This window comes from Sesamum indicum, linkage group LG10, assembly GCF_000512975.1.
Source record: "Sesamum indicum cultivar Zhongzhi No. 13 linkage group LG10, S_indicum_v1.0, whole genome shotgun sequence".
NCBI lineage: Eukaryota > Viridiplantae > Streptophyta > Magnoliopsida > Lamiales > Pedaliaceae > Sesamum > Sesamum indicum.
Window position 1 is genome coordinate 5,854,755 of NC_026154.1, and position 14,733 is coordinate 5,869,487.

Below are 14,733 nucleotides of genomic sequence, written 5' to 3' on the forward strand. Positions count from 1 at the left end.
TCAAAAAATTGGTTAATTGAAAATAAAATTTTTTTTGATAATTATAGCCCCGATGGTTGTACCAGGAAGAGATAGAGTGGGTTCGAGGTTGCTTCCTTGCTAGATAGACAGGCGGAACGCCAACCTACTGAGAGAGAGAGTTCGAAATTGAACCAGATAATTCAAATTGGTAAAATTTTTGCATACCAAAATTTTAATCTATTGAAATTTTGATTTAATTTTATCGAATGAACATCCCTAGGACTGCATAACGACGTTGTAATTATGCAACCAACCTTATATGTAAAAAAAAAAAATGGTATTTTAAGTTTCTTAAATATTTGGGTAGAATTTCATTTTCAAAATTTTTTTTTTTCAATTTTAAAAAAAATAATTTTACTGATAGACTTTTCAAATGAAGATTCTACCTAAATTTTCAGAATATCAAATTCTTGTATTTCACCAACTTTTTTAATTATTTTTAAATAATTTCCTGAAAAATAATACAAATCGACGGGCTACAATAAAATTGAAGGAACCAAAGACTGTGATAAGTAGACAGGCCTAGTGAACCCTGGCCGCCCCCTCAAATTTACCCTAATCGACGCCAATCGTGCCCCCCTCTCTCTCTCTCTCCAAATCGAAATCTCCGTCGCTCACTTTTCCTTTTTGTTTAGTGTAATTTCGAGTTAGATTTGTTTTTAATGGCACCGCCCGTTAAATCGGCGGCGAATCCAATCCTGAGTCAGGGTGGCGGCGCATATCCGCCGCGGGAGAACCCGCCATCAAATAACTTGTGGATCGGAAACCTATCGCCAGATGTAAGTAATACTGAATTGAAAGCCTTGTTTGAAAAACACGGTAAAGTCGATAGCGTCATCTCATACCCGTCCCGCAACTACGCGTTCATCTACTTCAAGGAAATTGAGGGTGCGGACTCCGCGAAACAGGGTCTCCAGGGGCACGTTCTCCGTGGAAATCCTTTAAGGATTGAGTTTGCGAAACCGGTGGGTTAACTTTTATTGATTCCTCGTGTTTCGTTGACGCTATTCCTTTCGGAATTCAGTTGATTTGTATTTCAGTTGAAGCAAGCGAGTGAGGATGCTAATCCAAACCGCACATAATTAGGGTTTTAATTAAAAACTTGTGTTTTCCTTTTTCTTTTTTTGAAAACCAAACTTGTGTTTTACCTATGCATGCATCGGGAGACGTTTTGAGGGCTTGAGGATTTCATTAGAGTTAACAATTTGTTCATTATGATGGTAGAATTAAAAAGCTAGAATTGTGTTTTGAGAGTATTGATTTTTCAAATAGGTACTTTGGAGGTAGTTATGCAAAATAGAAGTTTGGCAGCTTTGTGTTGAAAAAAGGAACAAGGTTTGGCAGCTTTCGATAGTGTCAAATGCGAGCTTAGGACAAGATACTCTTTGTTTCCAATATGGTTTCCTGGTCATAGCATTTGATTATTCTTCAAATAAAATTATGACTGGTGAAATATTATAAACATGGATGCTGAAACTCAAATCAAGTGTTGGAGTTTCTATATTGTATATTGTACTTCATAACAATAAATTAAAACTTATCCATAACTTAGAGAAAAAGTTGTCTAGAGCCACCCATTTTCCTGATTCTGGTCTTGAGCAGATATCTTACTGTACAAATATACCCGTTCTTTTTGACAACAGCCTAGGATGCTATTCAGCAATTGGAGTTCTGATTAGCTCTTTGGCATAATGGCGAGATTTATCCCACAAATATCAAAATTTCAAACTCAGGGAGAAAATATGACCATGATTTACTTCACTACACCTTATTTCAAAAAACTTGTGCCACTACTAGCTGCAAGTGTGTGGCTCCATAAATCACCTTGGTACTTTATTTGCGGAAATTCAGAATCAACTCGTGGGTAGAAATTGTCTGTAAATTATACATCTGTAGCAATTGAGAAGATGTTTATATTCATTATGTCTTTTACGAGTTGTGGTCTTTGGTAATGAAAGATATTGTCTGCAACCTCAAACATGAATTTGGTTGTGGTTACTTTACAAGCTGGGGGAGGACAGTGCATAGTATCTTGATTGTGTCTTCTCATTCTGTAGCAGTGAACAAACGGGCTTTCTGGAACAACCTTGGGTATAGATCAAGAATAAGTTACAGAAGACCTATAACAAGTCTGTTTTCCTGAAACAGGACATGATGGATGAAGAAAAGAGTGATAAAGTGTGACAGTTATGTGTTTTAAAAATATTAATCCCCAAAAGAATTACCTTTCTTAATACAGCTGAGATTAAACAACATGGAAATCTCTTGTTAATTGTTCCCGTAATCTTGAAATGGCTCTTGTAAGAATTTACTTTGACAAGGTTGAACATATTGAAAAATAATCTCCAGTATGGAAGGGATGTGGTGCTTTCAAGATTCAACTTCCGAACCTTAAAGATAATGCTGTTTCATCCCTAATAAAGTTATAATATAGTATATTGCAGTTTTTGGCTCCAATAAACTTGGCATGGCCACCTCTAAGAATTTACTTTGGCAAGTTTGAATATTGTCAGCCTTGGAAGGATTGTTGCTCGTAAGATTCATTCTATACCCTATTTTCCCAAGAAGATAGAACAGATGCAATTATAAAATTGAAGAGTTCTTGTAGCTTTTTAAGATAAAGCATCTATGCCACCAATTATGCAGTTTGCACAAGCTCTAATTATTGGATAACAATAAATGACTCTGATCTGTGATGTTCACCCAAAGGTAATGATCGTCATCATTGACCAAGCTAGACCTTTGGCTGCTAATGCATTCGCGCTAGCTGTAAATCAACTAGCACTAAACTCTTGGTTTTTAGAACCATGTGAAGCTATTGTCAAACTTCAACTTTTGGGGTGAATATACTCTTATCATTATATTGACACAACCTACAAATTTTGCTCTACTTCAACGTTGTGTCATTATCTTCTTTTATCAATGTTATTTTATAAATCCAGTATTTATATTAACTTATTTTGTATATACTTTTAGGTGTTATTTTATCAAGAAATATTGGAATATACAATTTATAGAAGTATCTTATATTAAATAATTTTTGAAATTTATGTAAACACATAGGGTTTGCCACAACTTACTTGTGTTAAGAACCTGTGTTACATTAAATGCATATTTACCTAGGTTCATGCTAACTGCTGAAATCTGAATACATAAATGTAGAAAGCACATTGGCTATTCCTATAGGCATTTCTTGCCAAGTTATGCAGCCATTTGTTGGAAGTTTCTGAAAGCTGTTATATTTAAAAATGCATTGTCCATGATTTGTTGCTTTGATATCTGCAAAAGAACATGCACTCCTGAAAAGTTTAACCAATGTTGGCAGGCTAAACCGTGTAAGAGTTTATGGGTGGCTGGACTTAGCCAATCTGTTTCCAAAGAGGAATTAGAGGAAAAGTTCGCCAGGTTCGGTAAAATCGAGGAGTTCAGATTTCTCAGAGACCGAAACACTGCTTATGTTGATTATGTTAAATTGGAAGATGCTACTCAGGCATTGAAAAGTATGAATGGAAAACGAATTGGTGGTTCTCAGATACGTGTGGATTTTCTTAGATCACAATCTTCCAGAAGAGTAAGTAATTTTTTTTAAAAAATCAATTCACTTATTCTCTAGTGCTCTTCAGTTCCGCAATATGAATTGCTGACATTATCCATGACAATTTTGTGTAAAGAACCATCTGATTACTGATCCATTAGCTTCTGTCTAGTTGGTTGTGCTGTAATTAGTTTGTAGTAAGAAGAGCTTTTTCTTGGTGTAGCCTTTATTAAGCTCTTTCTGACTTGTAATTGAAGTGATGAATCAGATTGGAGAAGCTTGTTAGTTGCAAATGGTCTGGGCTAGAAATTATACATGTCCTAAATGTGATATTATATCTTTGGGGTATCAATTTCTTTTGTCTGCTGTTCTCCTCTTGAAAGTGAAAAATCCTTGATCTTGCGACTTGTTACTTTGCTTCTCCATGCTTAAGGATTTTGGGGTTGAATGTTACTAGGAGGGCTTTCCTCTCTTCACTGAAAACTTTCATTATCTTCCCGATCTTACAGGAGCCAGATGCAAAGGAAGGTCAGTTTCCCAGTAGGAATATGGCCACTTCAGATTTTCGTTGGATGGGACAAGATTCATTGAACAGTTATCCTGAGCCTGGTCTTTCTGGTTCCAAAAGGAAAAGTGTAAGAACAAACTTCGATGAGTTAGTCTTATAATAATATCGTTAATGCTTTAGTCTGAATAATGGTTAATAAAGTTGAGTATACAAAAACAATTTCCTCTATTCTATAGTAGCTTCCTGGCAAGAGTGCTGTGCATGGGAAGTGGATCCTTTGTCTTATAATTTGTTTTGCAAGAAGGTTGTGCAAGCAGCTATTTCATCTGCATTTAGTTATTGCATGTATTATTGCATTGTCATAATTTCTTCAATTATTTCCGACGTCCAATTGACATTTCCCTCTGGTGTTGGCTGCAGCAATATCTTTCAATAGGATCACAAATGGGAGATGCGCCACCAAGTAAAGTTTTGTGGATAAGCCATCCTCCTTCTGTTATTATTGAAGAAGACATGCTTCATAATGCCATGATTTTGTTTGGGGAAATTGAGAGGATTAAGACATTTAGCGACAGGAATTATGCTTTTGTGGAATTCAGAAGCATTGAAGAAGCTAGGCGTGCCAAAGAGGGACTGCAGGGCAAGCTCTTTAATGACCCAAGAATTTCTATTGAGTATTCCAGCAGTGAATTTCCTGGAGCTAGAGGACAAGCTGGTGAATATCCATTTCAACCAGTTCAGATGGACATTCTGGGTCTTAACCGCCCAGTTATGCTGAGCAATAACACTGCACGTCCATCCCTTGGAGTTCGTGGATCTGATCTATATATGAGGCAATCATTAGGTCCCCATAGTACATTTGAACCGGCACTTCATGGTCCGGACTTAATCGACTTGGCTTCTGTTCATAAATTGCAGAACCCTAGTACGCAAACTTTGATGGGAGGACCAACTTGGAGAAGGTCATCTCCAACCCCTGTAATAGTCTCTTCACCTTCAGCAGGTTTTGGTGTGCCGAATAGATCTGCATCTGGAGCATGGGATGGTTTTGATGCTAACCAACTTCAGAGAGAATCTAAAAGATCAAGGTTTGATAATGCTTTGCTTCCTGAAGATCAAGGAGGATTGGATGAACAATATGGGCTGCGTCCATTAAGTAGCAGTGTAGCTTCTGGTTCTCTAATAAGGGGCACAAGCGGTGGCCCTGGGCAGCGTCATTCTGAAAGTGATTGCATATGGCGCGGTCTTATTGCGAAAGGCGGAACACCTGTTTGTCGTGCTCGATGTGTTCCTATAGGAGAAGGTCTTGGTGCTGATATGTAAGTGTGACTTGTGAACTACTTTAAGTTTCTCTTGCATGAAATTTGAGTTGATATACAATCCATGGTTGTTTGAGATGCGTAATTCTTGCTTATGCTTGCATAAATATTGCAATTAGGAGAAGGTTTTAGGTAACGAAAGCTGCTTTTTGTTTATGTATACTTGCCTCCTATTCTATTAGAAGTTCTTTTAGATGCCTTAATCTTTTAGCCTTTTCTGGTTCAAATTGTCCTGATGTAATAAACATTTAGTTTTTATATATTCCAATTGGTGGTCTTGTGAGTGACAACTACCTTACAAGCAGATTAAAATATGCATGGCCTAGTATATTATCAGGTTTTTGGAGATTTTATTTTTCAGTTTAATATAATGTTAGTTGTCCATTATGATTACATAGTTTGCTGTTGCGGGGCCAACAATTTAACATAAGTTATGTATAGCGATTATAGATGTTCTCAAGCTATTATATGTTTCTGTGTGCTTTCTCTTGGCGTTTAGCATCTTGAGACTCACTTAAATATAGGTAATTTGGCTTTTGTTCACAGTACATATTTCCATAACCACAAACTTCTTAGTCTGTCCTTTGCTTCAACTCAGTCAATAATTCACTCTATAATATATACTAGAAGTGGAGTACTGCTTGAGAAATGACCTTCTGAAGCAGAGCTAGTGTGTCACTCTGTGCTGCCTTGAACTCTTTTGGAATTGCTTGGATTATATCTGCTAGTGGCAGATTATTGGTTACATAGTATGTCTGTGTTCGGAAGCTCTTAACATATGTTTTAACAATATCAGTATCTGAAATATTGATTTCATTCATTCATTTATTTATTTATTCTTTGATTATTTATGTTAGCCTCTTAATCTATTCACCATATTTCTTCTGTGGCAGCCCTGATGTGGTTAATTGCTCAGCACGAACTGGATTGGACTTGCTGAGCAAACATTATGATGATGCTATTGGGTTTGATATAGTTTTCTTCTTACCGGATAGTGAGGATGATTTCGCTTCATATACGGAGTTCTTGCGGTACCTGGGTTCAAAAGATAGGGCTGGTGTTGCCAAGTTTGATGATGGCACCACCTTATTTTTGGTGCCTCCATCTGACTTCCTCACTAGAGTTCTTAAAGTTTCTGGACCGGAACGTCTATATGGAGTAGTTCTGAAGTTTCCTCAAGCAGTGCCTACTAGCACAACCATGATTCCTCGGCCAATGCATTCCCATGCAGATTCTCACAAAATGACCTCTTTGCATGCAGGATATAGTGCTAGTCCTCCAGAAGAGAGGGTTTTGCCTTTGGACAATTCTAGGGTTTTGCCTGAGGATCCAAAATTGCCTCCAAAAGCTTCTTTTCCTGTGACCAGCTCTCTCCCTGCACACTCTATACCACCAACCACAGTAGCATCCCAAGCTAGTTTAGCTTTGACACCTGAACTGATTGCTACTCTAACTGCTTTGCTACCTGCTAACAATGGTTCTTCTGGTTCACAAACTGCATCATTGCCTCAGACGCCCTCTATGCTGGGTGCAAGATCAAATGTTGCTGCTGGGCCTGACACTAATGCAGCCCTCTGGAAGCATGAGCTTCAGGCCCTAGATCACAATGGTCAGCTTGTCCAACAGCTGGGTAGCCAGATCAATTCCCAATTGCAACATCTTCAAGTGGCTCAGTCTGCTCCTACAGCTTCAAACTCTACTGGCTATTACCCTCAGATGTTGAATTCATATGGCCAAATGCATGATCGCCCAATGAATTTGACACCTCAAGGTGCCACTTCATCCAAACCATTGGCTCCTTCGATTCCTCTACAAAGTGGATCAGTTTCAGTGGCACCAGAGATGAACCAGCATTATCAACCAGGGAGTTCTCAGGATGTTTTGAGGGGCCAGGGGATGGATAATGGACCAGATGCTCTAAGGTTCTATAATTCATCTAATGTCCAGCCACCGGTATATCCTGTTGCATTATCCAATCAAGTTCAACTTAATGGTGTTTCCCCGCCACAGCCCTACATGCCGCAACCTTCTCAAGTGGATGTCACGCATCAAAGTCAGCCGCCACAGACTGCACCATTTGGGGGGTCACAAGAAAGTGCTGAAACTGAGGCAGATAAAAATGAACGTTACAAGACAACGCTGTTATTTGCTGCCAATCTTCTCTCTCGAATTCACCAGCCATCGGGTAATCAACCTGGACAGGGTGCAGGGGGTCATTGAAAATATATCCTCAATCAGGTAATATACTCTCTACATAGATGCCTTTTTCTTCATTTTGGGCTTAAGTGTTGAAGTGTTTTATTATTGCTTGAACCATGTTCATGCCAGTTTTGTTGCTTTATCTTCACATGCTGCCTCTTGCTTTCTGATATTAAATAGTCTCATAGACGGAGAGGATGAGAGAAGTTAATTGTTGCAATCTTGAAGGTCCTAAAAAGTTTTTTGAAACACGCAACTGCTGTAAAGTTAAGTAAGGGTTCTTCAGACAGAAGTTGGTTCCTAGAACTCTGAGGTATAGGTTTGCCATCAATCAAGTGTTGGCTTCATCTGGCATGTTCTGATAATTTTGCAAGTTTTTTGTGGTATGAAAGATCGCCTACTTTTGTGAATAGCCTGTTGGAGCTATCTGTTAACGTTGAAGACAGACATACTAAAAGAACTAACCTTAGGCATTCAAGTCTAGTTCTGCGTCACTAGTTGTATCAATAATGAAAAGTTATCCCCCTCCTGGCAATCTGTATTAGCAGCATCGACACTTGAGACTGGCTGGTTATATACCTTTAGTAATTGTTTCAGGTGAGATTTTATTTTAGTGGTTGAACCCTGAAATTCAGGGTGTGGTCTTTAAGAATGATGAGTTTGGCTTTTTAGTTGTTTTGGTTTTTCTTGCGCTCATGGTATTGGATAGCCAGTCACAGTGCCTCCTGGATTTTTTTTGTGGTGGTTGTGTTCTTAAGATGTCATTCTTCATTTTAAGTTGTAGGGTGAGAATAGAAATAACTAGAATAGAGTACTTAGGATATGAGGGAGTTGCTTTTCTTATACGATCTTTAGGAGAGAGATGAAGTATAAAATTGTGTTATGTGGCCAGTTGGTAAACTGAGGTAAGCGTGGTACTTACTCATGTTCTCTCGAGCATGAAAAATATTTGAATTTGCAAGAATTTAATGTTTGATTAAGATCTAAACTCCATCCAAATATCTTGCCTATGCAACAAATGATTTCGTTGGGCTGGTTAATCTCATTCCACTTGAAAGTTGAGTTTCTGCTGGGATGATAAAAATATAAAAGGGATTTCTGGTAAATCTCAGTGATGGTTAAACAAAGAAGATTAATGTAACTATGTCGAGAGAGTTAAGACATGCAAGTTATTATAAATTACTGATGAATCTAAATGGATAGATACTAATTAGAGTAGATTTAAATGTGATGGATGAAAGTAGTGCCTTGTAATCTATTCTATATTCTAATTCTTGAATTAGTAATTAAGATGGATGATAATCTAGTGATGGAGGGAAAGTCTCCAACAACAGATTCTTCCATGAAAACGGTTAGGTTACACCAGCTTAAGTAAGGGCTTAAAATATATGCTCCCTTGTTCTGCGTCCAATACCATCAACCTTGTAAGTTGTAACATTGTGTAGGCTGTTATCGATCCAATATTCTCACCCTTTTAGCTTCGTGTAGGCTGTTTCATATTATGAAATTACTAGGAAAGGATAGTTCAAAGTCGTGGTGTCCATGATGATATTGGCATGTTCCACATTGGTCACAGTGTATCGGTTGATTATCACACCATGCGAAACAAATGAATTACACGATGCTGAAAAGTTCTATAAGGACAATGAATTTATAAAATAAAATGAAAATAATATAGCTTACTATTCATCAGTATTTATTAAGAACTTCTAGAATAGAAGTAAATACAATATTTCTAAGTCGAATTTGTACTAGAAAATTGTTTATTAGCAGTAGAAATAAGAAAATAAATTTTTCATACAATAAGATATTGAGTAAATCATATTAAAAAGAGTGTCCAAAAAACCTGTAAATTTCATTAACACATAACATTTACGATGTTATCTCATGTTATTGTTGATGACATCTGGTATGACCAATAATATAATGGTATCAAGGATATACATCAATATTACCCAATATTGTTGGGAATTCGGAGAATATTAGGTACTTCAAGATGTTATCATATTGGCCTATTGACGGATATTATTGGATGTCAACCAATGGTTTGAACCATGAGGATAGTGTCTCTGAGTGAGGGAATGTAAAAGGAAAATTAATATTTACTGCTCCATATGGCTGTTTTAAACAATGCAGAAATCTGGAAACAATTGCTGTGGTGGACAGGTAGCTCTTCCCTGAAAATTTCCAAAGAAAAATAAGTTGTATGAAGAATTGAGACATAATACGTGAATGGGTTGTTTTTTGGGAAAAATATAATGATAACTATTGATGTGACATGCTATTTAGAATTGAGGTACGTGTTAGAGATGTCTTTTGATACTCTGGGGGATGATGCGTTTTAGGATTAGGGTTGCTGGTAAATTGGTGACAAATACATTTTAAGAAAATATCAGGATATGCCAAACAAATATGGCTTTCTGAAATTTTATCTCTTAAAAACCATTTTCTAGGAGACCATCCAATTGCAGCCTATCTAAAAGGTCAAGATTTTATATCATACCTGGGGTCATAGTTTATCTTTTATGCATTAGTACTGGGGCAATGCAGATTTTTATGTCAACTATTTCCTTGGGTAGTTCCTTGAACTCTTTGCACACTTCTTTGGAGAAATAACACTGTTTTTCTATCGATGTCGTGTGCATGTTTTCATTTTCCATACAACGATGGCCATCTCATGTGTCGGGCTGATAATGCTGCTGGGAGGATGTTAGGCACTAGTAATAATATATATGAGGAGATGTGGATTTAATTGATGTTCTGAAAGATAGATCCTGTCCTGAGCTCTGTTTTGGGTGTAACTTAGAGAATTTCCCTGTTGGTTGCTGAGATTGAGGGCTATGAGTGGGTTCCCTAAATACTGGGTTGTTTCTTCTCGAGCAAGTATTACTGTGCTTCCAAGCAATTGTTGCTGGAAGCTGTCTTGGTAATATGATAAAGAAGCATGTTATATGTTGGAAGAATCTCATGTAGAGTTTTTAAGCTGTTGAGCATTTCTGACTACTGCATTCAAGGTATGGAGCCATGTTACAGTATGTTTTGGGGCATCTAATAGGTATTTGTTAGTTAGAATGTCGCTTTATATTGTTAGTCAATGATGAGGTGAAGTAGGATTGGGTTTAGTATAGGTTCTCTACTCAATTTTTCCTAATTTATATTTGGTCTTTATGTTCTACTCATCTCTTTTTCTATTTTGTTATGACTTTTCCTGTTCTTTCTGCTTTTCTGAAGATACTTGCATTTATTCATCATCATAGCATTGTACTGCTCACCATTCACATATTCATATTGAACTATAAAGGAATATGGTTGAGGTGATTATGATATCTGTTCATTATATGTGCTCTTAGATCTCTCATTTTATAGGAAATGGTCCACGAGATATCGTTTATATTATGCGAGTTATAGCTTCCCACCCCTGTCTCCTTTTCTTTTTCTTGCTGCAACTATTGCTGTTAGTTAATAGCTAGTGGTACTAGGAGAGTTTTTGTTACCCTCTTCAGTTTGTAACTTAAATTTGTAACTATATCTTCCCTAAAGCTGACCAAGATTTCTCTTATATAGTGTCTCCTTGAATACATCCCAAGGAAAATTTGAATTGTTTAAACATTACCCAGATAAAAATTATTGAAATTATGTTGACATACATTAGCAATTCGCCTACTATATTGGTAACTTTTAACATCAATGAATTGGTTATATGAGACCACGATATAGGTTAGCCCTCTGTCAGTTAGTGGTCATGGAACTGAACAAGGGCCAAAGAGAAGCGCCCATCTGTTACAAATGAACAAGAGAATAAGAAGAGGGATGCGTCGGAAATGTTTAAATCTAATACTTTGCTATTTCCTCCGATAGGATACAAATTCTGGTAGTCAAGCCTGCAATTAAGCACTATTATGCTGATTTAAGTCGTGTGAGTTCACATCTGAAAAGCAGTCGTCATCTTGAGCGAACAGACGTAACGGAACAAAAGTATATTTCTTTTTCCTCCAGTACCAACTTGAGAGGCTACAAACCGACCATCACTTCTCAAAACGAATCCAGGTCTATGCAATGTACGAGTCCCTAAGGTTGAAGCATTCATAAACAGCGTTTCCATGCCCTTCCCTTTGATGGAAATCCAATTTTCAAACCAATCAATTTTATCTGCACCTAGGCGCGCTATTGTTGTATATGTCACGAATGATTAAACCTTTTTGTGGTTATGCTACTCTGGGAAACCTTCTACCCTCCACATTGAAAGTAATGGGCAATACAATATTCATTATTAGGCAATTTGCAATCTTGTGAAGCAGACTATTGTGAAGGTTTCTTCTGGATTGGAGGAAATTGAAAATCAGAATAATCTTATGTTGATATGTAAAAACTCATTTCTGGGTTTAGATGGTTACTCAACCGCATTCTACAGGTAACAAGCTTACAGCCATATTAAGAGGAACTTGAATATGGAACTGTCAACCAACACACTTTTGTCCTATACTTGTGTGGTTCTCCTTCTAAAATCTTGTTTGAGCCTGATAACTATACTTTTAATAATCAACTGCATTTATACAATAAAAAATGCTAATTTTGTAGTTTGATATACTGTCTTTCAAACTAGAACGCGAATCCCATTTGTGTGCAGTTATATGTCACTATCCGTCTGTCGATGTGGGCTTGTATCAATGAAAAATACCAGAGTCCCATGTGCGAATGGTGCAAATGATCAAGTAACGTTAATGCGTGAGATAAGTATGTTGAACACTTTTCATCAACATGATCTCTCCCGATCACCTTCATCTCTACCTTAAGCAACTAGCAATTTTCTTAACTGAAGTGATAGTGAGATAATCCATTCCTTGACCATTCATATTGAAGTATGCTGCTCTCTGTACTCAATACTACCTCCAGGATTATAGGAAGTAGATTGTAATGCTATGTCGTAACAGTTAAAATTTCTGCTGACATTGTTGCAACCTGCACTGAAGCATGAATTCCCGATATGTCTTTAGGCTCATGATGTCTACTCTCAATTCAGTCTCTGCAATGCACGTCTGGTTTCCTGTTTCTTGTTCATAAATTCGGTATCCAGCACGATTCAATTAGTATATGCTCAAAATATACAAGCCTGCTTAGGATCTGGATGGCTCATCCGAGTTTCTCATGTCATAGCAGCTGTTATATTAGAAGCTTGGTTTCTATGTCTTTTCTGGAAGAGAAGCAAAAACCCAACTCAACCACGTCCTAATTTTCAACTGCTTTTTTCCGTTTCATAATTCAACCTGCCACATGGCTTCATTGAGTCAACTCGGGGGGCTTTAGTTTAGACAAGCTGTGGGGTCCCTGCACATAGCAGATGCTCTATCTGCTCCTAATTTTGTTCTTATTTTATTTACTTTTTTTAACAACAAAATTTGGAGTTGGATTTTTCCTCTTTTAAAATCAAGAAAGCAAGCGGAAGGTAAGAGTAAAAGCATCTATTACAAAACCGAGTCAATGATTCAAGCTACGTGGTTAATCTGATATGTCACTCTTTTCAATAGTCAACAATACTAGAAAAAAACCATTTTCACTAACCTTTCGTGCAAGTGTTTCCATGTGAGCTTTAAGTAATTGCTGGGTTTGTTCGGACAATTGTTTAGCATGTTTCTGGTGTTTGCTTCTCACATCGCACAATTTGGATCTTTTGGCTTCATCTAATAATTCCATAATTAATTGCTAGTGTTGTAAAAGGGCGGAATTCAACTCATCACCACTCAAAACTAACCCATATTTTCTTTCCAATTTCCGTCACAAACTGAGTATGGGAAGCAGTAACATGGAAATTCCCTCATTCTCTTTGACAAAAACATAATAATTTCGCATGGGGCCTTTTCTTAATAAAGCACAATGGTTCGATTCTCAGTGGAATGCTTTATTCTCATCCAAGGACGTGTGCAAGCATCTAAATTTGGGGTTCTTAATGTGTAGGGATGAGGAGAAGTGTTCGAAAAGCAAGCAAGCAAGCAAGCAAGCAGCCACTCTCTCTTGCAACCATGATTTATCCCATCGATGTCTTGCCAAAGATGATTCTTCAGTCTCTTAGTCTTTTCTTTCTTTTTCTTCTTTCCTTTTATCGTTTTTGGTTTCTTTATTTGTTTCTTCCTCCTCTCTTTCAAGTACTCTGTTTTATCGTTGGGGTTGATAACCAACAACTTAGTATTGTAGTATAAACTGCAAATATGGGAAGACCAGTGTTTGTAGCCCCTTCTCTCTTTTATGTTGTGCGTTGGCTTCATGTTTGATTGCACTAATTTGATTGATGTCTCTTCTTGGCCTTTTTAGTATCATAATCCAGCTAAATTAAATGTGCGGTTTATTGCTTAAAATCCCTGTAGAAAATACTTCTTTGAGTTAATGATAATGTGCTAAAATTTTCGATGAATTTCTTTAATTGTTATGTCATATTTATTTGGATAAAATGCAAAAATAAAAACAGCCCATGTGACAAGAAAATAGGCATTCGCTCGTATTTCTTAAAATGTTGCATACTCGCCCTTGTCTGTTAAATTACATTAATCATCGTTAACTTTTGAGTAATTGGATCGTTATGACCTCATTTTTTATAATCATTCGATTTGTGTTGGATAACCTTTCACCGTTGGACGTGATCAACTATTTATAATCATTACATTTTAAATTTTAGGAATCAAAGGTTCAGATTGTAAGCTTTTCAAATTTAAATATTATGTTTAAAATAATATAGAATAAATAATTACAATCGCCGGATCATAAATTCTTTAAGATCTAAGGTCCATATTGAAAATTTTGATTTATATTTTTGTACTATATAAATTTATAAATTATATATTCAAACCATTATACATAAAATAAATAATAGTAAATATATAAATATGATATATATATATAGGTACAGGCAATGGCAATTGTTGCTGTTGCATGCTGGACGACGACAACGACTGTCAGCCAATGTGTTCAGGGTGATATAGAGTAGTCGCCCAGAGAAGAAGAAGCGTTGCGCCCTTATTCGGGCGACAACAACGTTGGCCAAGATCTCTGGTTGATGCCCAAAGAAGGGAGAAGACCACCTCCTCATCACCCACGGATCTGGGCAACGACAGGAGAAGGGCGACCCTTGGCCTTCTTTGTTGTCGCCCAAAATACTGGGT

The 14,733-nt window shown here is 37.0% G+C and overlaps 1 protein-coding gene across 4 annotated transcripts; it reads left to right on the forward strand.

Annotated features, from left to right (window-relative positions):
• On the forward strand, positions 521–13,911 carry LOC105172011 (flowering time control protein FPA). 4 transcript variants are annotated; one of them, XM_020697449.1, is made up of 6 exons: positions 521–986; positions 3,347–3,592; positions 4,066–4,191; positions 4,485–5,383; positions 6,277–7,621; positions 12,210–12,827. In XM_020697449.1, the coding sequence occupies exons 1-5, from the start codon at positions 684–686 to the stop codon at positions 7,601–7,603; spliced, it is 2,901 nt and encodes a 966-aa protein (XP_020553108.1). In that variant the 5' UTR covers positions 521–683; the 3' UTR covers positions 7,604–7,621; positions 12,210–12,827. The 4 variants fall into 4 exon arrangements, with proteins under 4 accessions (XP_020553108.1, XP_011091636.1, XP_020553109.1 ...); XM_011093334.2 differs by lacking the exon at positions 12,210–12,827 and adding an exon at positions 11,441–11,852; XM_020697450.1 differs by lacking the exon at positions 12,210–12,827 and adding an exon at positions 10,949–11,141.

Excerpts from the sequence above, each read along its gene's own strand:
- LOC105172011 (XM_020697449.1), top strand. The coding sequence starts at position 684 with ATGGCACCGCCCGTTAAATCGGCGGCGAATCCAATCCTGAGTCAGGGT. Across the intron at positions 4,192-4,484 it reads CTGGTTCCAAAAGGAAAAGT|CAATATCTTTCAATAGGATC; the intron begins GTAAGAACAAAC and ends TGTTGGCTGCAG. Across the intron at positions 5,384-6,276 it reads GAAGGTCTTGGTGCTGATAT|CCCTGATGTGGTTAATTGCT; the intron begins GTAAGTGTGACT and ends CTTCTGTGGCAG.